The sequence below is a fragment of the Fringilla coelebs genome (assembly GCF_963513975.1).
Source record: "Fringilla coelebs genome assembly, chromosome: 6".
NCBI classification, from domain to species: Eukaryota; Metazoa; Chordata; class Aves; order Passeriformes; family Fringillidae; genus Fringilla; species Fringilla coelebs.
Window position 1 is genome coordinate 39,354,726 of NC_140034.1, and position 26,983 is coordinate 39,381,708.

Here is a 26,983-nt window from a genome sequence, read left to right on the forward strand (position 1 = left end):
GAGGGGATGGAGAACCACTGATGAAACAAACATCCATAGAATTATGGACACAGCATTCCTTAGGAACTGTCTGGCACCTGTGGTGAAGCCCTGAAGAGAATCTGAGAGAAAGCGCTTCTGTGGTTACAGCTGGGGGCAGTGACTGTTTCAGTGTCAGCCTTCTGCTGGAAGCAGGAACAATAGACTCAGGAAGGAGGTAGTGAAGTCAAAGGGGGAGAGTGGAGGACCTGGAAGAAGACTTCCAGCTGCTTGGACAGGAAGGAAATGCAGGAAGGAAGGGACCACAGGATGTGTAATTAGGACCCAGTGAAAGTGCTGAAACTGAAGAGGAGAGCTTATGGACCCCCACACTAAGGGGGAAGAAGTGTTGAGCATCACTACACTTCCTGTTGAGGTGTCTCAAGCTGCAGCTGTAACTGCCTTAAGCTGAGAGACTGACAAACCAGAAACCTCTGCAAGCAGGGTTACTGAATGATGAAAAACAGGACATGGCCAAAAAATTGATGTGCTGAAAGCAGCTGAGGTGATTTGGCCTGAAATTTAGTTTGGAAAAGTCCACTGGTGTCATGTTGCTTAGTCAAGATGTTCTAAAGATAACTAACCAGTTTCTTCCAGTTACAGAACCTACTTCATCCCCCCTTCCCCTCCCTTTCAGCAAGGATTTGTTCATCATCTCATATTAATCCTCTTTGATCTGCTAAGAACCTAGGTAGCTTGGTAAAGTCTCACTCCCTTGCAGCCCTGAGTTTTTCAGCTCCTTGTAGCCTGGACCTGGGCAGTGCTTCATCACATGGTTACAAGGTTTTTGTTTCTGCTTTTTCAGTTTTGGTGCAAGTTCCCTTTGAAGACACTTTGCCTCATATCATGCCGTCTTTCTGTTCTTGTTTATTTTGCACAACCTTTGCTGCCAGCCTGCAGTGGGTATTTTCCAACCACAGTTCCATGGGTCAAAATGGGGTTTGTGGCACTGGCTTTGTCTCATGTTCAGCCCCATGCTCTGTCAGCACCTGGTCTTAGTGCATTTACCATAGAAATTATCACCTATGGGTCTAAGTGGAGCGTTCAAGCCCATTTTAACTGCAACACCAGCTTTCTTCACAAGCAGAAGGAATTTCAGCAGCCTGCTGTCCCTAAGCATAATGCCAGCAGCTCACGAGTGCAACCAAAGCAGCTCCAGTTCATGCAGAGTCTGCACTGCAGTCAGGGGAGCCTGCAGGAGACAACAGAGCTGAGCTACATTCTCACAGCTGTGGCCTTGGGCTGGACCTGCAAACAGAGCAGGAGCAGAGGCGGTGCAGGACAGTTTTTAACAGCACTGAGGGTTCTGTATGCAGGATTGCCACATACTTGCACCTGCCTCAGTGCTTAGTGCCAAGCAAAACAGCCACAAGGACACAGGGGATGGGAAGTGGGATGGAAAGTAAACTGAAGCAGCAATAGCCCCAAGCTCCAGGCAGGGCTGTGGGACTGCCACCCAGAGCTGGAGGCTAACCACAACTCAGCTGCCATCCCACAGCACAGCTGGCCCATGGGCTCTGTGACCCAGATTTTGCCTACAGGGCAAAACCATTATTGGGTTAGGCAAGCTCAGCTGCTGCTTTGGGAAAATGTGTGTGATCTGTCATAGATAATCTTTAACTTCCTCTTCCTACAAGATTCATCAACAGGAAACCCAAGCTTTGCATGATAGTTCCAAAATACTTTTCCAGGAAGATGCCAGAACTAAATGAATTATCTGCTAACCAGAGGTGCATGAGCTTTCCACAAGGAATGGCTTTATTAAAAAATAAAATATGAATAGATAATTATTTACTGTGTTGCCCATCAGGCACAGAGGTGAATTTGTATTTTTTTTTTTTTTTACAAAAACCATGGGGGAAGAAAACAGGCTTCACTGGCCTTCTGGAATTCAGGCACAGCAATTAGTTTCTGTGTACATGTCTCTGTTCACACACAAAACTTTTGGCACAGCTTGGAAGTTTCAACTAGAACCTTTGTGGTTAACAAAACCTCATTTGCTTCTGTGGAAAACCAAGTATCCAGGTAGAGCTATTACTTGAATATAAGATCATTAGATGTGGGTTGGTTTGGGGTTGTTTTTCCTCCTTCCCTTCAGCTAGATCTTTACTACACAGGCTCTCTTTTACTAATCCAGATGGTTTTGGGCAGCCAGGACTAAGTGCCATGCCCGTTTCTGAGGTATAGTCCAGCCAAGCAATTTTTCATTCTCAATGTATTGTCTTCTGTCCATTACTTCAGCTCTTGGCAGGAATTTCTGATGTGCAAACAGTCCTTAGAGAACTTGTTCACATAAGATATGTCACAATTTCTGGAAACCTTCAAGCAGCCCACTATAATCAGGTGGTCATGTTTTCATAGGACAAACAAGTCTGTTCAGACTTTGTCCTGTGGAATTTCAGGTTGTTTGTACTGCAATCAGAGGTTCTGTTCACTGGACATTTCTGTCCTTTAGCATGTTATGGCCACACCTACCTCTATCCCTAATTACAGCCTGACTAGAACTCAAACACGAGTTAGAAGTAAATTTTCCATGTCATCCTCTGTAGCTCCCTTCCACCATTTTTTGACCTTACATAAAAGATCTAGCATTAATGTCTGAAATATGCAGGTTAATCAGGGAAACTTCAGTATTGTTTATAAGACATCTCAGGTCATTTTAGCACTGCTTTAATCTCAGTTCTCCCAGAAGCCTGGCAGGCTCTCTTTACATTCACGTGTGCTAAGACAAAGGAGCAACAAATCATTCCATTGTGGGTTAGCAAGTGGAACACTTGCAATTATTGCAGAACACTAATTATATTTTTACCTGGGACACAGAACCAAAAGCAGACTGGATCTTTAAATAAATCCAAGTGCTCATATACCAACACCTCTAACTACATGGGATAAGCTTAGAGGCATCTTCAGATACTGAACCTAGAATACTAATTAAATTCATAGCTAAATCGAGGCATTTTTAATGTCTGTTGTTTAGATATTTAACTGCCTTTTGGAAATATTTTCTCTTTTACGGAGAAATTACATAATAGACTCTGAGCAAAATGCTTTAGCCTTTTTCTTTTGGTTTGCACCCCTCTTCCCCATTCATGAAGTACATTGCTAGGGATATTTCAAGCAAAACTTTCCAACTAAATTTCTGTAGTCTCACAAAAGCACTAAATAACATTAGTCTCCCATCTCTTTGTCCATGGCAGACTACATTTCAAGGAATGCAGTATGCTGTAAAAGGTTAATTTCTGTTGTCAGCCAGGCAATGATATATTTGTGATACTTTAATCTTCATAAATTAACAGTGTTTGAATATGTCTATCTCTGTTTCAGTCTACACTTCGGTTTACTAGCTGCTGTTAACACAATACTGGACATTTAATCCCGAAGTTCACCCATGACTTCAGCCTTTCTTATGTGTAGCACCCTTTTTCCAAACAGCTTTGAAACAGTTCACCCCAAGTGGTTGGTGGAGGCTCAGCTGAGTTCTTTGAGTCTGACTGAGCCAGGTCACTCACACGTGCTAGGCCAGAATAAGAATGTCACCACAGAAGGTCACTACAAACTCAAAATGCATTTCAGCAGCAGTTTCAAGCAGATGTACTAAGCCAGCCATTTTTAAGCAACTGCTTGTTTGCCTTTGTTTCTCTGGCAGTGGGAGATTTTCCAGTTTTTTGCTCCCTCAAGCTCTTGAGCTAATCAGTCCCTATGCTGGAGTATGCAGAGCACTAAGATCAGATCTTCCAGTAGCCTCACAGGCTTTCAAAGGCATGAGGACAGGTGAGATAAAGATGTTGGATACATCCTCCCTGCTGAATGGCACTTAACAGCTGGACATAAGTGCACTTGCAGCAGTTCAGGACAAAAAGGGGAGTTACCCCTCTACAGGTAATTTGTGCTAGCCAAAAGGCAACTTCCACAGTGCAACCCTCATCACAGTGCAGGGGTCTTTGGCAAAGCAGGGAGTGCACTTCTAGCCCTGTCTAAGTCAAGAAGACACTGGAAAGGAAAAAAAGAGGGTCCCTGCTGTGCACTAAGTGCTCTTGAAGAGAGGTGTAGCCAAAATAATCTAAGTGCATTAGGAACCCCAAAATACACAAGTGAATTTAGGAATCCTAAGCAGAACAGCACTGGAACATGGCTGTCATTTTGTTAAAACCAGCCTTCAGCATGTGTCAAAGACCATTTTAGCTCAGAGAGCATTCAGTCACCTCCAACTTGCTGTACAACAGGTCTGTTCAGAACTCATTAGCCTGAACAGCCACACCATGCAAGACAGAAGCTTCTTTCTCCTGTGCCTCAGCTATACTATCATTCATTCCTGGGGTAACCCCAATAAAAATGAGGGCAGTGAAAAGGGATGTTCAGGTTGTAGCTGTGTAACTTTTACTAGCTGCCTTATCAGGGAACCCAACAAGCTTGCAGCTGAGGGATAATGAAAACTTATAAAATACATGGGAAAATAAAGAGCTTTCTGCCAGTCAGCTTGGGGAAACAATACTAGAAGTTCCTTATTACACTACATACCAAAAATTCATTGAACAGGAAGCCTGAAGGCAGGGCAGACCTCAATACCCAATGCACTATGGATGCACGTGCACTGAAGTCAAGAAGTATGCTTTCTCTCTTTTATAGAGCTCCATGAAAACACTTACCTCATTTCACTCAGTGCAAGTCAAAAGGATCTGTTTCTTTCTGCACTCCTACACTACTGTAGTGCTCAGAAAAGTCTTTATTCATCCTTGTTTATTTTTTAGAAAATCCCTACAGATCTAGATGTTTAAAATGAAGCATTAGTTACATGGAATATATGCCTTTAAAGTCCAGAAGCTGCTGGATATACTGCAAAGGTGGGTTGGGGCCAGGAGTGACCCAGTGACCTCTGCAGGAGATGCTGGTATGGCTGTGAGGCACTGGTGATGCAGCAGCAATCATGATCCAACCTTCTCAACATAATTAGCAGGATAGAGTCCAACTTGACCAGTGAGAAGTCGGCCTTTGCACCAGCCCTGCTCATCTTCCTCACTAATCTTCATTAGTTCTTCACCTAAAAGTAAGAACAGTCATTAGGAGGCAGCCTTGAGAAAGGTAGCATGGCATTTTACCCACCTAAGATGACTTTATAAAAAAACAAAGACTATTGGTCTCAGTCATCACACTCTTCTTCCCTTATCAACACTCTTATCATAATGCAGCTTAATCAAAGCCAGAATCAGTGATCTCTTCAGTATTTATTCTCAGTACTATCACCTCGGCCAAGGAACTTAAACAGACCTTTGCTTCTTCTATTCAGCATCAGGAATCTTTTGTGCCCTACAGTTCTGCCTGCTTTTCTCTCCCTAAGGAACATGCTTACAAACCAGAGTGATCAGACACATATGAGACATTTTTTCTTAGTGGCTTGTCTGATAGGCAAGTGGGAAGGAAATTCAAGAAGCTGCTAAGCTCTGGCTGTTAGGATCCAAAATGCCTGTTCCATGATGGAGTGTCTGGTTTGGTCAGTAAGGCATGAGATCAACTGATTTCTCAGACTATGACCAGGAAAGACCTTTAACATTCCCACATCTACTTTGGGAAGGGGCAGAAAGATCCCCTCCTCGACCAGTAGAAGGTCATACTTCTGCCAGAGAGAGAGGTCTAACTGCATCAATAGGCACATCCCACATTGGCAGAGTCTCAGAAAGTCACTGCTGTTACGCTGAAGCCTTAATGGTATGTGTTGCTCAGAGCAGATTCAAAAAGGAGATGACTACAGCTAACAAGTCATACCCCATTTCATCTGCTGAGTGGAAAGAAAGAATAAAGTCAAGTTATAGAGCACCCACATTGCAGGATATTTTAAAGCAAGAAGTTAATGTTAGGAAGTTTACTAGTATGGTAACACTGCAGCACAGACATTGGCCTCAGGCACAAGGCCTGGCTACTGAAGGGCTTCAGTGACTTCTAGTGGGTGTGTTTTAGTCCTAAAGCACAGAGATACCATGTAAAACTCAAAACAAGCAAGATCAGAGATGCTCCCAGGATCAGGATGTCCACTTGAAAATGAGAGGAAGGCACATGCAAACTTAAATTTAACTAAAGGAAGAAAAGGGGACAGGTCTGTTTGCTCCAGTGCTCAATCCTCTGCTGCAGACCAGGATCTCCATTCTTGAGATACCCATGTTGAGCAACAGTTTGCATAGCTGTTTTTTTGCCAGCTGACTTCTGCCTTCAGTAGTACATGTCAGTCAGGTGAGCTTCTCCCAAAATATCTATCTTCACATTATTTGAAAAGACAATCCAGAACATCCATGTAATTTTTATGTCAATGGTGCAAGGGAGAAACATTTAATAAAAGTTCAAGACACAATTCAGAATAAATGCCCTACGAAGAGGCAGGCTCTCCCTGCACTCTGACCAAGGCCTAGACAGTCTCTTGCCATGCGGCCTCACTACATTCTGGTCTAGAAAAAACTGGATTTCCCACTGTGTCATGCACCTCGAATGAGCTAGCAGTGGTCAGACCAAGGGAAGACTAAAGGTCAGTTTTCACGTGGACATCCAATTCTTACAGAATGTTTCAATCACTCAGTGAGCCCAAGTGAGGAAAGTGGAAGGTTAGTAAGAGATTAGTGCTTCTGTACCTGCTTTAAAGCTCAGCTCATCAGCCTCCTGTCCCGTGTAATCATAGAGTGCTCGTACCCGTACACCTGGTACCTTTAGGTCTTCCTCATGCCCATTGGCATCCAGGCACTTCTTGGGAGTGTCCTCATCTGACCACTCCGAAATGTCTTCCTTCCCTCCGCTGTGTGCGTGGAAGGTGAGAGGGGACAAGATGGTTGTTAGTAGACTGATCTTTCACCAACCTCCTCCTGAATCATGCACCACCCTGACGACCTCTGAGACTGCTCTGCTATAGGACAGGGTGCAAGAGGCCCAAAAGTCAAGCAAGGGTGAACAGGGAAGAGAGACCCCAGGAGATACTAGATTTTGCTGAAAGCACCCTAGCATTAGAACCCTGTGGGCCAGGAGGATAACTCACTGTCAAAGTATTTTTATACACACACACACACACACACACTCTTTATGACCTCCTCCTACTCTAGCAGACCTTCTGATACAAGGAAGTCCAGTCCTAACTGGACAGCCCAGCTGCGTCCGGAGTTATTCCAACCAAGAATAAGACAGAGAGGAAAAGCTGTGTTTTGCATCCTGACAAGATGTCTGAAATGATGTTTTCCAAGTCAGGGACAAGAGTAGAAGGGAAGAGCAGCAGAGGACAGACACCTGGAACCCAAAAAAACCCTGCAGAGGCTATGTTCCATACTAACTTCACATGGGTTGGTGCCTTCAGGGTATCATAGAAGAGGCTGTTCTGCTCCTCTTGATAGGAAAACCTGTAGATTGGCAAATAGGACCCTTGAATCCAATTGACTAAGAAATACAGTAGTGGCTTCGAAAAATCTCTATATCCCCATTCTTCTCTGGTCAGTTCACTTTGGCCAGAGTCTACCTTTTAAAGCAGGACAGCTACTGTAACAGCAGGATGAGTCTGTTCTGCTTCTCCCTATTCTCCCGGCTTGCCTCCTGGGAAGGGAAGCAGCTATACTCAAACTTGTTTGGTACTGCTCAGCACCATACCAGGGAAAAACAATAAGAATTTGTTACCTTCACTTAGGAAACCACACAACTCCCAACTTTTCTCACCCTGTCTGGGAGGAAGAACTGGGGAAATGCATGCCAGAATCAGACAGCACTAGTCAAACTGGGCTAAATCTTGTCACTAGAAGGATCTTTACCAGGAATGCACTTTGTGAGGCAGAATGTGCTGGACAAAAAATCCCAAAAAACCCAACAAAACAAACCCCAAACCAAAAAGCTACCCTAAACAGCATTTTCTACATGGCCTTTTCCAGAGTGCCACAGGTAATGCCACAGGCAAGAGACAGGAAATTAAGGAAGAGATTACTCTTATCAACCCAACTTGTTCATGACCCTAGGCAGGACTGTACTTTTCCTAACATGATGTATCCCAGAATTCAGTCTTTACCTTGTCTGCAGAGGGGTCTGTGAGACAACACCATCTCGTGTAGGCAAAATGCTAGTCAGTGTGACATCATCAGCCATCTTGCCACTCTTCTCCTTCTTGGTGATTTGCCTCTGTGTTTCAAGGGACCATTCCTGTCCAGGGAAAACCAGAAATACCATCAAAGCCACTCAGATAGAAACACTCTGTGCATCTTTTCTGCCCAATACAGAACAACAGAAGACTAGGTTGTACTTCAGTAGCAGCTGAAGTGGTAAGCTCAATAGCTTTGCTGGTACAGCAGGCTCATTTCTATTGAATCCCAAGGTGCAACAAAAGAGGCTGAGAGAAAATCATCATAGAAAGCTGTCCCACGGCCCTGAGCACCACCTCCTGTTCTCTTGCAGTTGGATGGCTGGAGTATAGGTTGACAGCCTGTGTGTGCCCCTTTGGGCAGCAGACAGCTTGGAACACAATTTCAGAAGAGCCCAACATCCTAAGCCTGCTCAGCAAAGACATGGTCTTTCCAAGACTAGTAATGGCCAGTTTCAGCTGAGCAGCTGTTTGGAAATAGCATTAACAGAGTCTAGAATGCTACCCCACCTCAAACTGAGGCCAATTCATCGCCATGCCCGGTCCATGAGTGTTGCGCCACCACTTCAGGTCCTCCTGGTTGTCTGCAGCCATGATGACTTGGTGGAGATCCCGATACAAAGCATGAAAGCTACAACCAGAACAGACAGAACCACCAGTAATCAAATCCTTCAGCAGTTTCCCAAAAGCCAAGTAGGAAGGAAGAGATTAACCTCATGCACAATAAACATCCTCAATCCCACAGGATTGAGCATCACCTATTCAGCCCTAGGAAAACACAGCCTCCCTTTCTGGAGAGTCAGCCTGGCAAACGGGACAGGCTTGTTTGGTGTGGCAGTGCCTAACAAGTGCCAGCACAGCTCATTAAGTGAGCACTGAAATAACTCAGCACATTCTTGCACATGGACAGGGAGGTGGCTCAGATTTGTCGCCTCTACCATAAAAGGGGCACAGAAGATTTTTGGCTGTGCCTGTTGACCCTGTGTAACCTCTGCTTAGGGCAACTCGTGGGCTTACAGGCATTACTTCACAAAAGGTCTCTCTACTAACGGCAAAATAGGTGAAATAACCATCAAAACTAGAAGACAACAGAGCTACTACATTCCTTAGCCTGGGATTACATATAACAACATGAGGTTTTTCATAGGATAGAAGTACACACGCAGGACAGTACTGGAGAGTAGTAAAAAATGAAGGGTTCAAAGGCAGAAAATCCTGTCTGGGGAGCCTGGCACTGCCTACAATCATAGACCCCCGCACTGGTCACTCTAAAGAGACCAAATGCCAATTCTAATATACACTCGAAAGGGGAAGAAGCGAGATCTGGCTGATGCAAGCAGCTTCCAGAGACACCAGAAACGGCACCCCTCACCAGAGCCTACACACTCCAGGCTGGCAGAATTCCCCTCTGCATCAGGGCCAGTACCTTTCACTGGTGGAGAGGTTGAGATGCTGGTGCAGATTCAGAAGCATCTCCTTAAAGAAGCACAATCGCTTGCGCTCTGCCTCTTGACAGCCTTCAAACACTTGCTCCATGTCCTCCATGTAGCGGGGATTGTAGCGATTCAATTCTTCCAGCATCTTCTCATACTGATCCTTGCACTGTAGCAGGAACACAGCAATGGTGAGATGTGTTGCTCTGATGGCAAAGAAATAACAACCCTCCCTACTCTGGCTTGGGACTGATAAATTTTTTTCCCCCTGGATTGTTGACAATTACACCAAAGAATTAAGAAATCCCACAGCTGATGTGCCAGTCCATTGCTCTCCTAATATTCTTGCAAGTTTCCTGTTCTTCCTTACTACTCTCTTTCATACAGGACCTTCCACACTTTTCCTCTTGTGGAGGGACAAATCAGCTATTTTTGGTAGCCAAGTCTTCAGCTCTACAGGTTCCACTCCCTGCACCAAATCCCCTACACTTTTTTCCTTTTTTATTTTAAATTGATTTATAAATTAGGATCTTGCCTAACTCCAAAGACCAAGATCTTAGTTACTAAAGTCTCAGTCTAGCTCACTAAAACCTCAGATGATAGGATTTCACATCTTACAGGCTTCAGCTGAGTAATTTCACTGAGGGACATTGCCACCAATGCTTTTTCCTTGAAAGGAGTATCCTTGTGACCCCCATCCATACAACACACACACCTTCTCAGCCTCCTGAGTGCACTTCTCTACACGCTCCTGCAACTTGCGCATCTGTTCCTGTGAGACAGACGAGTCTGCCTTGGCGTGGTTCTCCCTTGTATGGGCCGTTTTCTCCTCCTTCCGGGCTGCATGATAGTTTTTCTTAGATGTCTCCACCTGCAGGAGAAGGGAAGCAGAAAAAGCTATGGTCCTGCCCATATTGATCCTCCAATTCTCAGAGGAGGCATGTTAACATTGGTTAGAGTCTGCAGCAACCTAACAGGAATGCCAGTTCAACATTTAGTAAACAAAGCTTCAGTGGGAAGTGGTACCTTCAAATGATCTCTTTTTCAGTGCTCACCTGCTTGCAGGAATACAAAACCTGTTACCGAAGTCTTCCCATATAGGAAGGAAGTTATAAAACCATAAGAACATGAGATCCTCGAGAGATCCATCCCTCTCTGGGAATTCTCTGGCTAACCTAGTTTGTTTGCCCAGTGACTCTTGAAATCAGGCAGCCAGCTCAACTACCCTTATCTCTCTCTCCCCATTCACACTTTGCTTACATCTTTCATCTTCTTCACCCAGGGTTTCTGGGCCTTGCGGAACCCATCCTCTGCATCCTTTGTTTCCTTGAAGCCTCCAATCATCTGCTTGTGGTAGGCCTCCTTCTGCCAGGCCTTGATCTTATCAGAATCTTCACCAGCCAGGTGGTTCCGGACAGCCAAGTGAATTTCACTCAGTTTGTCTGCAGCTGTCAGGAAGGCATGCCAGGCCTTTTCCAGAGTACCATACTGTGGACCTGCAGGAACGAGCACCAGAGAGACTCTTAATACCTACTGCCCACAGAAGGGAATGCAGATTCTCTTCCCCTTACATACATCTACCAGTAAGGAGTCACTTCCCTAACTCTGCCCCATCAAACAAGTCAGCACTGACTGGTTTCCACAGTTCCACCAGGCAGCATCTAGACTGGCTGTAAGAGCTGGATGATGGGCATTTCTTTGGGCAGCTTCAACTGTCCCAGATGGTGCCTGCTAGGAGAAGGTTTCTGTAGAAAATCCTCTTCCCAAATCTGGCTTAGGCTTCAGAGCAGAGAGCAACATTAATTCATGACTGAGGCTAGGCTTCTGTTCCACAGACCAGCAGGTCCTTTGGGACATCCGCCCCATTGTTTCCTGTTACTTTGTGAGACACTGTCAGTTTGAGCACACTGCCACTAAATCACAGCGTTAGTAGTTGTTCCCAGACTGGAGAAGACAGCTAAGCCATCCTTAAAGGGGGGTATCTCCAGCTTGATTTAAGACATGGACTGCCCAAGGACTTGCCAAACTAAGCACAAAGATTTATTTTTTTAAAAATAACCATGCACATGACAAAGAGAACACATCTCCAAGTGAATCAGAGGACTGATGACAAAAACAGGCAAATATACAAAAAAGACACCCAAGAAAGTTACCCCCTTCCTGGCGAGGGGACGCCTGTCCCTCAAGGAAACAGTGTCACCTCAGTAAAAGACAGCACTCAAAGAAGGGAGTGCAATGATTGCTTCCTGTTCCCAGTCTGATATGCCAACTTTACCTCTCTCCACATTGGTCCTCCACTTACGGGACCATTCTGTTAGCTGCTGGGCATAGTTCTTCTCTATTTTGGCTCGCTCCTGGAAGCAGGAGATAAGGTCATTGCAGAGCCGGTAGCCATCATCCACACGTTTCACTGTCCGCTTGTAGTTTCCGGCCTGAAATGTCACACAGCATTATCGTTATACCATGCTGACTTTCACATTCCTACAGTTCACACAAGAGCAGGTCCATCATTGCATGGGGAGGGAACATGAGATCATCTGAAGCCAGCATCTGGGCTCAGACCCTCCTTTGGCAGTCTCAGGAAGACACAGCACTGGAGGGAAGAAGCTGAGATGCTTTGCTTGCTTCTCTCACAGCTCAGATCAATGTCAGCTGAACAAAGAACTCTCACTCCACAGTATCTATGGAAGAAAGACTCACTACTCCCCGTAGTAACACACAGCATGGCACTGAACCTTCCCACAGCTCCTCCCTTCCACTCCTCAAGGGCAACGTGTCACCACAGACCTGGAACTCAAACTAATTCCACCAGTGGGTGGTAAGATGACACTCCTACCTCCCTCACACTCCAATTATCCTTCCTTACCTCCCAGAAACTGCCCCCAGGAGCCTCCCCGCCAGCATCATCTTCTGATGACATCACCCTCTTTTTCTTGCAGCAGAGAATGTTTGCAGATTTCAGTTAACCTGAGAAAAGAGAAAAGTGATTTTTATCATAGCACTGGCTGAGCCTTAGCAGACAGCATAGCTCTCCATGGCTCTTAGAGCTGGAGGAGCCCAGCTTGCTGCCCCTTCAGTCAGGTACTGTCATCAGTGCCCCTCTAGCGGCAGATGGCAAGGTCCAGCAAAGATGCCCAGGGCTGAACTGGCCTCCTCCCTCCCTGCAAACAAGAGGCCTCCTTGTCAGGCTTGTAACACACTGGGAAAGGATGTTGTAGAAGACAATCTTGCCAGCCTTGGCTGTGCAGATATCAGACATGCTCATGAATCCAACACTCTTCAGCAGCACCAAATACTTCTGCTGAGATTCTGGTCTTAACCAAAGCCCTCGAGAGGGTAACAGAAACTGAGGTAGCTAAAGCTATTTAAAATCTGCCTTGAAAGATTTTAAATAAAGTCTTGTGTCAATGGAGATGACTCCAGCTTCCCAGTATGACTCAAGATTACAGGATTACAACAACTGAATGGGGAAAACAAGGCTGAGCAGTCAGCAGGCAGGCATGTCTTGAATGGGGAGGAGCCCTATAAGCTGCCCACCAGCTGAACTGGGCTTGAGCAGAAGTACAGAAATATGCTGGGGCATACCCAGCCAAACGGCAGCGCAGCACACGTGCCTGTTACCCATCAGCACTGCTTCCCTAGAAACATCCCTGCCCAGCTGCTCTTTTCATTACACTCACTGCATTAGGCTCAAAATCTAGACTGGAAGGTAAAAGGTTCCTGTCATTCTCTGCTGCCTCAGAACTTCTGCCCATTCCCCTGTGCTAGCCTGCACTGCCAGTTTGTTTCTGAGGTGGTACAAAGCCATGAATTCCTTGGGGAGAGGTTCAGGGTTGTTCTTGGGCAAGAATGAGAGAGGGAGTAACAGGACCCAAGCCCAGTGGCTTGCTGACGAACCCAGTTCTTTTCAGATGAGCCCAGGCTAATGGAGCATGCATGGCCTTTGCTGCCACTTCTCCTCTTGCACATTCCTAGTTATAAAAAGCTTCCCTCACACCCCAGAGAGGTATCTGCTCATTCTGCCAGCCCACAGAGCACACGGCAGAGAAGATCAGGTCAAGAGTCCACATCTCCCACTTCATGCAAATTCTTCTTGGTGGCATGCGCCACACAGTGAAGTGCCCCAACCCAGACTTCAGGAAATTTCCAACATTTGGCTATGTTTGCCTAGTGTCATCCCATGGAGTGTGTCAGAAGTATATTAGTGCTGTTCCTCTGGCCTTCTTCAGAAGGCTGGAAATGCTGAATTCCAGTCACTGAAGCAAGTTGTTAAATGGGATATGACATTCAGGTACACAAACCTTGAAAAATTAATTCCTCTACCATGCCATCAGCTGTCCCCGTCCTCCCTCCCCACATCTGTCATCTGACTGCAAAACCATCTTACAGCCTCCAGGGCACAGAACTCTGCTCCTGGCCCCAGTAACTACATACCTGAAAGCTGAAAGTGAGATGCTGCCGCAGGGGAGCAGTGGGAAGCTGGCAAGTGTGTCTCAAGCTCTTCAGACTCTGAAAAAAGACTGGAGGAGATAGAGAGGGACACGGTCAGACACTCCTTTGGAGGGATGATGCCTGTTCTGATGCACACAAAGGGGTGTCCCTTTTCTACCAGCTACTTAGGAGGGGCACCCTCTGATATAGCAGCTGCACCCACTGTGCCTCCCGAGATGCCATGTTCCAGCACGTAGGAGAGATGCCAAATCCTTGTGTCACAAGATCTAGCCCCAGAGAAAGTTAAAATAGAAACACTGGGGTGGCTGACAGCACTGTGCAGGAAAGGTAGCATCACAACAGCTGAGCACAGGGAACGGCTTGGGCCAGAAAGACCTAAAATAAGCAGCCAGGCACCCCACATGGGGCCTGGTCCCCCTGACTGGACAGTGTCCAGTTTAGCAAACCCCAAAGCCTTCATGTCCTTGCTGCATACAGTTTTACACAAAGCTGCCTTTAGGACAAAGAGAGAAGGACACATACATACCTTCTCCAGTCTGTTTTAACTAAAGACAAAGATTTATACACAAGTCAAAGAACTTGATAACTCTACATAAAGAAAAAAAGAAAAAGCCACTAAAACTCACCAAAATGCATATTCTGGTCTACAGTTCCTTTAGTACAAGAGCACCTAGTACTGCACGGGTAGAATTTAGCCCTCTAGCAGGAGAGCTTTTTTTGTCCCTTGATTCTGTAAGGTGTTCCCATCACATTCTCAGAAATACTTTATTTTGCTGTATAGTACAGGTAATGGTCATCAGCTCTCTACAGAGCAAAGAGAAGTAAAAGGTCTGCAGAGGCTAAGAAAAGCCAGGGCAGGAGAAGATATTTTTGTTTATCTCACATTTACATCCCTGGACATTTAGCTCAATCTAAAAAGTTTATTTATTAAAAAAAAAAAAAAGACAAAAATAACAAAAAACCTTAACTATAGACAAGCAAAAAAATCCCTTCTCAGTCACCAGCATGCACTCAGCTGAGGCTGGAAGGTTAGGGCAGCTGAGAGTAGAAACTGCAAAACACGGAAGTGGGATTCTCAGCCAGATGATAAGACCATTTTTGAGAAGAAATGAAAGAAGGTACGGAAACAGAAGGAAGGAAAGAAAAGCAGACCGTGTTATTGCAAACTGATGACTTTTGGTGCGGAAGGGAAGGCAAGAGGTTGAGGGGGAAGAGTTGTGACTCTGAGTCGTCCAGGTCACTGGATTAAAGGTTAAGCCTTCCCCGTAGTCCCTGATAAAACCAGACTAAACATTCCTGAAATTGCTATGATTAAAAAAAACTTAGTGAAGGTATGTAAAAGTGTATTTAAAACCCATCCTTTCTTTCTTTCTCCTGATGAAGACATAGATCAATGATACATGACACATGAATGCTGTATCACTTTTTCCATGGTACTCCCCCATCCCCACTTTATCAGGAAGCAATGAATCACAAACATGCCTTCCATCTCTACTTTCCAATTCAGGCTGACTACATGGTACTATAATTTGGGGGGGTTAAATGTGGAAAGCTGTTGTATGGCAGTATACGCTTATTCATTTGAGGGACAGTCAGACTAAGCAAACATCCCAAACCCTGAATCCATTCTTTATGCAGTTTCCGTGATAGAATTTGAGTCACATCTGCTTGCTTTCTCAGGAGTCACCAATTCAAATAACCAGATTTACTATCACTAACAGGCTCTGAAATATAATAGTAGCTGTGCTGGATCAGACTAAGGTTTATCATGGCCTCATAGCCTTTCTAGACAGCAGCCAAAAGGAGATACCTTCCCTCACTTTGACAACAGAGCAAGCATACATGATGCCTCCCTGCATGCTCTCCAAGCCTCTAACCACTTGCTGACAGGAACTTCCTTGAGCAGGATGTGCCACCTATGAATGAGTACTCAACAGATTTCTCTTCCATTAATTTCTTCAACCTACTTTTGAATTCATATGATTTTGCAGTATCTGTAATATCATGTGGCAAAGTATGCCACAGCTTAAGGCTTTACTGTAGTCATCAGCACAGTAGCTGGGGGGAAAATACAATGGAGTGGTATAATATTTCTACAGGCTAATCTCCATGACCTGAGTAAGCAGTCAGTTGAGTACATATTTCTATAGCAGTTGTATAGCTTTTATAAAAATCCAGAAAAATCCAGCTTGGTAGAAGCATAAAGGTCAAAGAACAAGAAGGACCCTTTCCTGCTGGGCTTTTTCTGGACTTTACATATTTCATGAGCCCATGTCTGTCAGCAGATCAAATTGGATCTGCATGCAGACATAGGGAAGGTACTTAGTACTGCACAGAGGGGCTGAAAAGAACAGCTGCTGCTGTCACCCTGAGTGAGCCCTGGATGAGCCAGTCCACCCCTTCATGCCGATCTATTCCTGAAATACCACATGGCATGAGCCACTAAGTGTTTGAGACCAGGAAAAACCCAACTTTGATGGGAAAAGTAAATATATGTGCCAAAGCCTGGACGTTGTTTTACAGCAAAGTAAAGATGACAGGGATACCTCATGGACAGCCTGATTTAGCAAGAGCCACTAAAGGATTCAGGAGGGCTGGCAGAGCCTGTACAGTATGAGCAACATAGCTGGAGTTACATTGGACCACCTATACTTTTATGTGGGCCAGTACCACATACCTCCTGATGCCACTGCCACCTCTGCTAAGAGGAGGCTATCTAGCAAATCATGTTTGCAGGGCAAAGGAATGCTTATGCCTACCTTCCTACCTTTATTTATCAGCTCTCACAGTTAAGAGCTACTTAAGACCTCACAGCAGCTCCTGCAAGATGAGGTCTCTGAAGAAGAGGGAAAGAGTGACTACATTGTTATTCATCTCACACCTCCAGAGGATTAGGGATAAAGGCATCACAAACACCACTACAACCAGCAACACCAAGCAAACTGAACCATGCAAATGACAGGTACAACTATTTCTGCTTGCTGTGTTAGAAAAGATACCTCCCTTCTTCTCCCACGTACCTGCTCTCACTTAGGAGCCAACATAATTATTAGGCCACACCTGCTATCAACTCCCCATTAAGTAATGAAAAAATGCTTCTTGTTCTTTAGCTGCAGAAAGATGGAATGGCTCAAGACTGTCTCACTGGTACTGAGCTCCACTCAGGACAATACCCGAGGGCTCATTGTGATGGAGCTGTTTCTATCTTTAAGCCATGTTTGTTATTCTCACTCGTGATCCAGTCAGGGACATGTCTCAGACGACAGATCCCTGACCTCAGACCAAGGTGTCAGGCTAAAACAATCCCTTTCAAAAATATCTGAAACCCATTACACATTGCAGGGTGTGCCTTGTTGCTTCATGCTTTCACAGCATCTGTGCAACAGGGTCCTGATCCACAAAGAAAACTTCTAGATCCAAAAGTAATAAGAGCTGTTGTACATTGAAAGCTTTCCCTCAGGCAGGTAAACCACAGAAATTCTCTTCCATCTATACTACATTCCAGTACTTCCAGCCTCCAAATGCCCAAGGCACCACTTCTATGCATTGCTTGACTGCCTCCTGAGAATCCTTATGAGCAACTGTTTTTCTAAATTCGCCAAGATCAAACCTCTGAACTCTACAAAGGCTCAAAGGGCTGCAGTCCTGCAGGAATTCATCCACACAAACAAAGCTTGTGTACTGCACCAGACAAGGCCTTCTGCGCACCTCCTCTTCTGTTTCCCAGCTACAACAGCAAATGCTGGATACAGACACATGTAGGAACAAATTGAGTAACATTCATCTAGTAAGTTAGGCTTTGGTGAAGACACATTTTTATTGTGGATCAATTTCTATATAGGTGCTAAAGCCAAGTTAAGCAAAAGTTTTCATCAGTAATAGGTTGCTACTAACTAATTTCCACCTCAAGACAACTACCATCAGAAAGCAGAAATTTGATACTTTCTGCAACCAATTTGATTCCCTGGTCGTTCTTCTCTACAGCACAGTGGTCAAGGGATTATCTTCCCTCCAAAAACACTGGTACTCTAGCATAGGTTGCAGATAAAGGTTTCAATCTGAACAATCTAATTACACAAAAAGATGGCAGCACCCCTTCCCTTACAGAATGACGAGCATGAATTCCCTTTTTTTTTTCCTTCTAACTTGTCAGAATGAAACTAGAGAGCTGAAGCCAGGAGGTTCCACGTCACTCCAGCAGTGTAACAAACTCAATTGCTGTTGGTACAGCAGAGCTAGGAAGGTCCCCAACAGAGAGAATGAAATGGGGCATGGGACAGGGTGTCCTTTCCAGACTCCCCAGCTCTGGAGCTGCACATCCAGTAGCTCTGCACCAGTAATTAGGATGATGTCCAGTAATGTGCTCTCCACTGCCATTATGTAGGAGGTCTGGTATTTATAGGAATACACTCACCTTTCTGAAGAGGTGACAGTTCTTGTCTACTGCTAGAAAGAATGCCAAGTAACACAAAGATCCCCAAAACTTCCTTTAGAGGTATTTATCTTATTGCAGTGTCATGCCCTCAGCAGTCACCTGACTGGGAAAGGGACTAAGCCAGTGTTTCCCAGCCTCTCCCTAAGGACTGAAGCCTGCCAGAGCTGTCTAACACAGTTTCAAGCAAGATTTCAGCTCATTTCTCCAGCCAGGGAAAGGTCAGAGAGACAGCAGGCAGAGTAGTAACTACACACAGAGGTCACTTCAGCTCTGTGCAAGCCTGTAACAGAAGCCCATCTCCCAGCCCATGATTCTCTAGAGATCATGTGGCTGTCCACTAGCAAAATTCTCAATGATTATACCAAAATACTAAAACACAGACAAGATTGAAGGGCTGACCCCCTGAGTCCAGACCACAGCTTCTTTAGCTTAGTCTTCAAATTTAGATCAAGTTAATGTACTGATAACAGACAATTCCCCATGTGCCACTCCAAGCTGTTTTCAAAGTGTTCATGCAGAACTCAATCCTTTCTACTATTAGCTATTCCCTGTCAGCAGCCAAGGCTACAGGACAAGCTTCTACTAATACATAGCTGCTGATCTAGGGGTTAAGATTCCTGGCTGACATAGCTTTACCAGACAGAAACTGTTTTACCAAGAAAAAAAATCTGCTTTTATTTCCAATATAATGTAGAGGATCTTTAATATTACAAGATCACAGATCTATTCTGGTTAACATGGCAGTATGAGACAATGTTAATGAAGGAATGTAGTAGGCTATCAAGGTAGATGTTACATTTTTTCCCAGTTGTTATTTTTATTAAAAAACAAAAATAAATTACTATCTCTAATACAGAGCTGAAGGAGGGAGAAAGCCAGCACCAAACCACTATGTACCATACTCACACAGGGCAATAGGCTATGTTCATTTTTATTCCAAATGGTTGCTGGAATAACTTAAACATGTGTCTATATGTTTAGCAGCTGCAGCTGACAGCTTAGTAAGAAGCCACACATACAAGTTACCAGGAACAGCACTACCCTGGCTGCTTTCTTAGACCTGTTAACAGCATCATTCCTGTTCCACTCCTTAGTCGCGGCAAGGCCACTTTCCAGCTCTCACACTCTCTGTCTTACCACTCTCTCAGGGCAAGGTTTTAACCCAGGCAGATATGGAGAACCTGTAATTGCTACTGTCCCACTCCCTGGCCTCCTCACTGGTTTGTTTCTATGCTGGATATTTCCCAGGCTACTTTCCACCCTGCTGCATCAGTCTCTGCAAGCAAACACCAAACACATGCACTTCCCTTTTCATCAGATGGGATCCCAAACAATTGAAAGTTTTTTCTTCCTAAATCACTGATAAACAGGTGTTTAAAGCTCTAGTCAAAGCTAGTATATCCCTCCTCAGCAGTCTCAATCCACACTGCATTTTCCAGGATTTAATCTACATCTTACCTGGTAATGTTCTTTTCTGCACTTATTAACTGGTAAAAGCAATAGTCCATTCTGTAACACAGTTGCCTGGAACGTTAAGTAAAGATGAGTTATTGTAGTAGCAGGTTGGACCAGTCTACCCTCTCCAGCTAGGCTTGGAATAAGAAGTTTGATTTGTTTGGCTCTTTACACGAACAACACTTATCCAAACAGAATAAAATGCCCTGGACTCATCTAACCCTGAGTAAAGAAGGCAGAAGCAATAGGAAGTGGTGGACCAGGGGTGTTTCCCGTGGTAGCGGATGGGGAGTGGGTAGGGGGGCAAACTCCGTAAGTTCCTGCCACTGGAATAGTCTCCTGTGATTGAATCACCTTGCAATGCCAAGAGCAGGGATCAAGTTTACGTGAATGCATTAGGAAGTGCTAAGGAAGCAGATCGCACTCAATTCAGTCAAACAAACTTTGTGGAAGCCACAAGCCAGTTAGCTCCATTCTAACAATGAGGTTCTGGTGGTTTCTTGCTTCACTAGACTGCACAGCAGTCAAATCTCCAGCCTTCTCTGCTCCCATCTCCCACTTGGAAGCCACAGTAAGTTTTTAACTCATTTGCAGTTCTGCAGCTTCTGGGTTTCCTTTACCAACAGTTGTCTTTTCCACTGGCTGCTTTTTGAGAAAGGGGAATGGGAGATAAGAGTTGGAAGAAATTTGTCCTTCAGACCAAATGTGTGACAATCATATGGCCAATTATTTCAAAGTACTGCATTTCTTTATCTATGGCTGCATCAAATAGATTTCTGGTTTTACATGGTAAAAGCTGATTTACTAAAACTGCTTATTATGTGAACACTTTCCTTCCAAATATTCAAATAATGGAGACAAAAACATTGAAGATCATCCTCAAGGCATTTCTGAAGTTCATCCAGTTCCCTGAAGAGTCTGGAGTCCCAAACAGTCAGTAGAAGGGAGTGCAACCAACTCCTTGACTTGAGAGCTGAGTAAGATACAACTGAGTGCTAGGGCATCTCTCATGGTAAAGAGGAATGAGGTTAAAGCATCACACCCATTGCTTCTGTTCCAGGTGTGGCCAGTTCCTCCACTTTGACAGGAAGGCTTTTTTCACCTTTCGTTACCAGAACTAGGTTTATTCCGCAGGAAAACTAAACAGCACAAAAACAACTGCAACTTAAAGCAGATTTCAATACCATAAAAACTGGAAGGACTTTAGAGTAGCTTTTACACAGAGTCATTTTGCATATTTTTTTATGGGACCAGATGTGAAAAGAAAGCATCATTTGCTCTGTGGACTGGAGAGAACTTATATTCCCTTTGTAGCACCTGCTGGTTCAAGAAGAGTTTGGCAGATCAGCCACTTTGGAGGTACTCCACTTCTAAACATATTCCTATACCTTTCTGATAGATTTCCCAGAGATACACACAGGTTACAAGGTTGAAGTAGGAAAGCCATTAGGAACTGGCCTGCACTGTGAAGATTCCTACTTCATTGAATCATAGAATGGTTTGGGTTGGAAGGGACCACAAACATTATCTGTTCCATGCCCATCTCCATGGGCTTGGATGCCACCCATTAGACCAGGTTGTTCAAAACTCCATCCAACCTGGCCTTGAACACTTCCAGGGATAGGGCATCCACAACTTCTCTGGGCAACCTGTTCTAGCAACACTTTAAGTAAAGAATTTCTTCAAAACATCTAATCTAAATCTCTTCTCTAGTTTAAAAGCATTCCCACTTGTCTGATCACCATCTGCCCATGCAAAAAGTTGCTCTCTCTCTTTATATTAGCTCCTTTAAGTACTGAAAGGCTGAAATTCTTCTACTGAAAGGCCACAAATACTTCACACATTCTTCTTGAAGTTCATTGCCCTGCATGTCATGGAGCAACTTTTATCTACTTTCATAGTATCTGCACAGAATCCACTCCTTAGTATCAGTAGTGCCTCTTAAGTTTTTGGATCTCAGGCTGAAAAACAGAACTATTAACACTTCATATCCTAAATTTTATTCAAAATACTTTAGGAGAACACAGGTAAACAGGGCAGTCACCCCAAAGTGCACACGTGACAGGACAGATTTTAATGTTCAGCATCACTGGAATGCCATTTGCTTGTCCACTGCCCAGAGGAACGATTTCAGTTTCTGGTCCTCAGGATTCAACCTGACATGTGAGGAAAGAACACTGGAAGGCTTTTTTAAAAAACCACAAGCACAACAAAGCAATCCAGTGGGCTTTATTTCCCTGCAATGCTTCCTGAAGCAGCTCAAAGCCCTAGTTGTTTGCTTGCATTGGAGTAGAAGCCTGCTGGAGTCAACAGCAAGGTTTCCCATGGGTTACCATAGCTCATCAGTCTGCGTCCAAGGCAGAGCTGACTGAAAACATGAAGAAGTAGAAGTAAATAGCTTCAATCATTCAAGAAGTCAAATATGCTACATCTTCTCTCAATCCTCCATGAAAGCTTCTTGCCCTTTTCAGAAAAGGCAGCAAGGCCACTTCAGAGCTCTACACAGCAGTACTGCAGCTGGTGCAGCTCAGCACCCTCAGGAATGGGAGAGCTTTGGCTCAGCAGCAGGGGTACTGTACTGAGGGATGGCAGGAAGTTACAATCAACCTCACAGTAGGGACAGGACTGAGGAGGCTGAAGACTTGCCAGCACTGTTACTTATGGTTTGACTGCAGCAATTCTAACTCCTCTAGCCTGGAAAAACTTAGTTGCAATAAACAGAGTCCTACTACAGTCAGCTATTAAGAGAGCATAAAATCCCATACAAACTTAATGCCTCTGGATCCAGGCCCCCAGTACCATGGAGATCTATCACATTCCTTTTCAACAAACTACAGTGCCCAGTGACAATCACTAGATTTAACACACAAATTCCAACTATCCCAAGTCTGAAAGGCCCATTCCCATCATCCCATTCACAGCAAGGAGAAACCAGTGAAGGCTCAAATGTGATTAGGATGCCAGTCACATTTACTGCCTTATAGCAGTGCCCAGCTTCAGCACACATTTCAGCATGAAGGAACTGGAGACTAATGTACCGGTCACTGAAACAAAGCTGGATGATTACAGCAGAGGACGAACCACGCTCTTTGCACAACATTTTCCTTTGTGCTGCTGGAAAAAACTTGTGCCCAAACAGTCAAGAGTGCATTTTGATGTTAAATTACAGTGATCACCATGCTGCAGAGTAGTGACAAAAAGCTACTACTTGAACAGCTTCTTAACTGCTTCAAGGATGCCAAGTTCTTTTGTAATTCTTCAAAGAGCAAAAACCTAAATTCTTTGTGAAAACTTCCAAATACAGTAGTCATTGTTTTCTGACCCATCCACTGAAGTCATAGACTAAAATATTAAGGCTTTTTTAAAATCTATCTGTCACAGTTGCCTCTCACAGAGTACCCTCTACACCCATCACACTGAGTAACTAGTGATAAAACAGCTTGCCTGATCACAAAGTCTGTTTTAAAAAGATAAAAGCTCCTTAAAGGGCTTAAACAGCTCTCGTATTGTTCAGGCATTTCCCCATGAAGTCTCAAGAGCAGCCCAAATTCACAGATCATTGATCAGCTGATAGCAAAAATAGAGGCAGTTTATTGATGCTCTCTGATCAAGAGTATAGCTTTTTCCACTCAGGCTACAAGCAGATACTTTTAGCTTTTGAGGTCCCCAGTTCAATCCCTGGATGCCAGCCATGACACAGACCAAATGGTTGAAACAACAACTGAATCATCTCCAGCTCTTGAGATGGCCAGAATAAAGAATATACAGTGTTTGCCATGCTTGCTGATATCATGAGTTCTGACAGAAGCTCACATCACCCTGTTGTGGTGGTGAAGGCATTCTTAGAGCTTTACATCTCCTAAGAAGTCCCATTATTGTATTACTGTGTGTGTATATCTAGTATCATATTACATATATATATACATGATATATGTATATATATAATTGCATTTTTATATATATGCATGCATGTGTGCAAATATACATTGATTCTCTGATAAATATTTCTTTTCTTTTTGTTGGAAATTCATGATTATCCAGGGAAAGCCCAGAAGATTCAGGCTAGGTCTTGTAAAATCCACAAAAACCTAAAATGACTAAAAGAACCAGTCATAATCCTGTGAAGAAATAGTTTGGGTCCATAAGGTTTTCAGGCTTTTATGACTTGGTTACACACACGGTCTGCTAGTGACCTGCAGCATTTTGGTGCAGTCCAGCCACATACAAGCCTATTCACTTGTTGACATTTGATAATAGAATTCCAGGTGGGCAGTTGTTCTCAGACATATACAGAGGTGACACACTGAAGTTACTGCTTTTTGCAGCCTGAGAAGACAGTCTTCACCTGAACAAGTGCAGGCAAGCCAGAGAAGCTCAAACACACAAATCAGAAGAAAAAAATTAAAAGCCTACTAGTAAAGCAACACAATGGACCAGGCACAAAATAGGGAAGGCAGCTGATCAAGCTCACACATTCATTCTGTTCCAAGCGCAACTCAAAGGACAATCTAGTAAATATTTTAGGGAACTTCTAGAGAAATACCATTAATTACACAAAACACTATCAAAGCAGACTCCTTTTCACACAAAGCACATTGTGGACTTCAAGGAAAGGTGAATCCTTGCATGAAAGAATGTGCCCAGTTATGCAACTCCTGGGGAGAAGCTCCACTTTGACTCCACCCAAAGACCAGCTCACACCTGGAGCACGGAGTATCTGGACCCTGTCATTTTAGCCCACACACTGCAGTTGTGCATTCTGCTCTCATTCCATCCCGAGAATGACTTGAGTCACCCACTGTAAGGCTTAGTGACACTTCAGTTCCAGGGTGGAGTGGGAAGCTCTGTTTGGGTTCTGTACTGGAACCAATTGCTATAATATCAGAAATTCCTTTGTGCAAATTAGACCAGCAGCTGATTTGAAGGGGAGAGAAGTTCATTTCCAGTTTCAGGAAGTAGGGAGCACCAGTTCTATAAGGAAAGTGGAAGAGTGAACAAAAAGGCCAGACTACTTCCTAGGGCCAGGAACAAGCGTCTGGCGGTGGTCAGCTAACCTCGCCCACCCCACCAAGCCCTGAGCCTTCCTGCATACCTGAAGAACTGAAGCAAGGAAAGAGCACATAGTTGGCACAAAAAGTGGTAGAACAGGTTAATGCGTTTGGGCCATGCTAGTTTCACTTATCGATAGGTTTGCAGAGACCATGGAACCCTCCTCCCGTGCCCAGTGACAAATCAGACTGTCTTCTCAAGCACTGGATATTCAGGCCCACTAATACCCTCCCTGTTTATCAGCTTTCTCCTGCCCTAGGCTAGAGAGGACACGGTAACCCCAGCAGCCTGCCAGGGGCCCAGTGACACAGCCATAAGCAGCAACCCTGGTGCCTGTCCCTTGCCCTCTGGCTGCTATCGACAGCCAGAAGAGAGGAGGACGAACAAGGACAGAACTGTCCCATCTGCCGAACTTCTCCATTAAGCTGCCTGGAGTGCGGCTCACAAACCGGCAACAAGGACGCCGGAGACAAGGGACTGAAGCCCCCCAAGCATGGGCCCCGGCGCGGCCCCTTTCCCAGGGGGTCCTGGGAAGCCGCTTTATCCCCACTCTCCACAGCGCTGCTAGCGCCCGCGGCTCCGGTTTCAGAGTGGGAAGCAGCTCTGCGCGGATCCGGCACAAAGAGGCCCCTGTCCCCGCAGCGGAGCGGAGGCGCGGGCTCCAGAGGGAGGGAGGGGGAGTCTCGGCAGCCCCCAATGACGGGGCAGCGGGCTGGCCCCGGGAGGCCGGCGGCGGGGCACCCAGCGAAGCTCAGGAACACAAAGGGAGCGAAACTCTGGGAAGAGCTTCTCCAGCCCCTTGCGAACAACCCGCCGGGACCGCAGCCCCGCCGCCCTTCCCAGCCCCGCGCGCCGCCGCTCCCGCACCTACCGGGGGTCTCCGCTGCGCCTCCAGACGAACCGCACCGAGCCGCCTCCCAGTCCCTTTCTGCCCACAGCCAGCGCCCAGCCGGGTACCGCCTCCCCCACCCGCCCCCTTTCCATGAGGAAACTTTTCCCTCACAGTTGCCAGCGAGTCCCGAGACACGCTGCCCGCCGCGGGAAGGCGGCGCCGGGACCAAGACGGGCTCCGCCGCCAGGACCCTCACGGGGCACAGGTCCGAAAGGCGCCGGGCCCGGGGGAGTGGAGCCCACAGCAGTGACCCCGCCGCTCACCTCGCAGGCGGCGCGGCACGGCGGGGTGCTCGGCGGGCAGCGGCCACCTGGGGGAGGGATCGGTTGAGCCCTCCCCCTATTTCAACGGCGGGACTCGGGGGTCCCGCCCCGCCTCCAGCAGCTCCTGCGGGGCGGGCCCAGGCTCGGGGTGCTCCGATGGCAGCGGCGGGGCAGCTTCGGCGTAGCTCCCGCCTCCCCGCCCCCGCCGCTCGGCCCTTGATCCAATTAACGGGAGCGGGCTCTGCCCAGGCCGGTGGGGTCGGAGGAGGGTGCCGAGAGGGCCGCGCCGGCTTTCGTCGTTGTTCCTCCCTACAGTGGGAAGTGCCTGAAGCCCTGGGGTGAGGAGGGGACTGGGGGAAGTCTCCCTGGCCGGGATCCCCCTCGTGGAGGGGGCGGGAGGGAGGCAGCTCTGGCGGCGGGGGTGGGGCTGCTGCCCGCTCGGCCCAGCCCAGCCCAGCCCTGCCCAGCCCTGAGTTCAGCTCCTGTCCGTGAGTTCGCTCATCTGTGTGCTGTACCGGCCAGCTGACCTCAAGGGCCTGGAGCCGCCCTGGTGTTGGAGCAGGAAGTTCCCCAAGGCCGGCTTCCACCCGGGTGAAGTGCTGTGGTTTCGCTTGTGAGATTGGCATGGTCACTCTGCCTGGGCTTAGAGGGTGGCATCACCTCAGCTCGTCTTGGCATCTGTTTTTCTCTTTCAGCCCGATATTGCTAACTGTTTTCAGTCACTCTTCCATTCCTTTGAAAACCTCTATCTGAATAATGTGGATCTCATCTTTAAGTCCCCGAGTGCAATTTCCCCTGAGACAGAGCTTGTACAAGGAGCACTATGAGACCTTGCTGGCCCGCCTCCTCTTGACTGCTTCCAAGTGACTTGGGATGCAATTCCAAGGCCCAGCCGTG

General features: G+C 45.9%; 1 protein-coding gene across 3 annotated transcripts; it reads right to left on the minus strand.

The window, feature by feature from the left end:
- Positions 1-1,759: 1,759 nt before the first annotated feature.
- Positions 1,760-26,360, minus strand: PACSIN3 (protein kinase C and casein kinase substrate in neurons 3). 3 transcript variants are annotated; one of them, XM_084208220.1, is made up of 12 exons: positions 25,803-25,875; positions 19,886-19,951; positions 13,975-14,060; positions 12,407-12,507; positions 11,816-11,972; positions 10,801-11,036; positions 10,256-10,411; positions 9,534-9,709; positions 8,618-8,738; positions 8,039-8,169; positions 6,633-6,793; positions 1,760-5,056 (listed from the first exon to the last, which is right to left on the minus strand). In XM_084208220.1, the coding sequence occupies exons 4-12, from the start codon at positions 12,458-12,460 to the stop codon at positions 4,941-4,943; spliced, it is 1,308 nt and encodes a 435-aa protein (XP_084064346.1). In that variant the 5' UTR covers positions 12,461-12,507; positions 13,975-14,060; positions 19,886-19,951; positions 25,803-25,875; the 3' UTR covers positions 1,760-4,940. The 3 variants fall into 3 exon arrangements, with proteins under 3 accessions (XP_084064346.1, XP_084064345.1, XP_084064344.1); XM_084208219.1 differs by lacking the exons at positions 19,886-19,951; positions 25,803-25,875 and adding an exon at positions 26,087-26,360; XM_084208218.1 differs by lacking the exon at positions 19,886-19,951 and having other exon boundaries at positions 25,803-25,876.
- Positions 26,361-26,983: the final 623 nt, after the last annotated feature.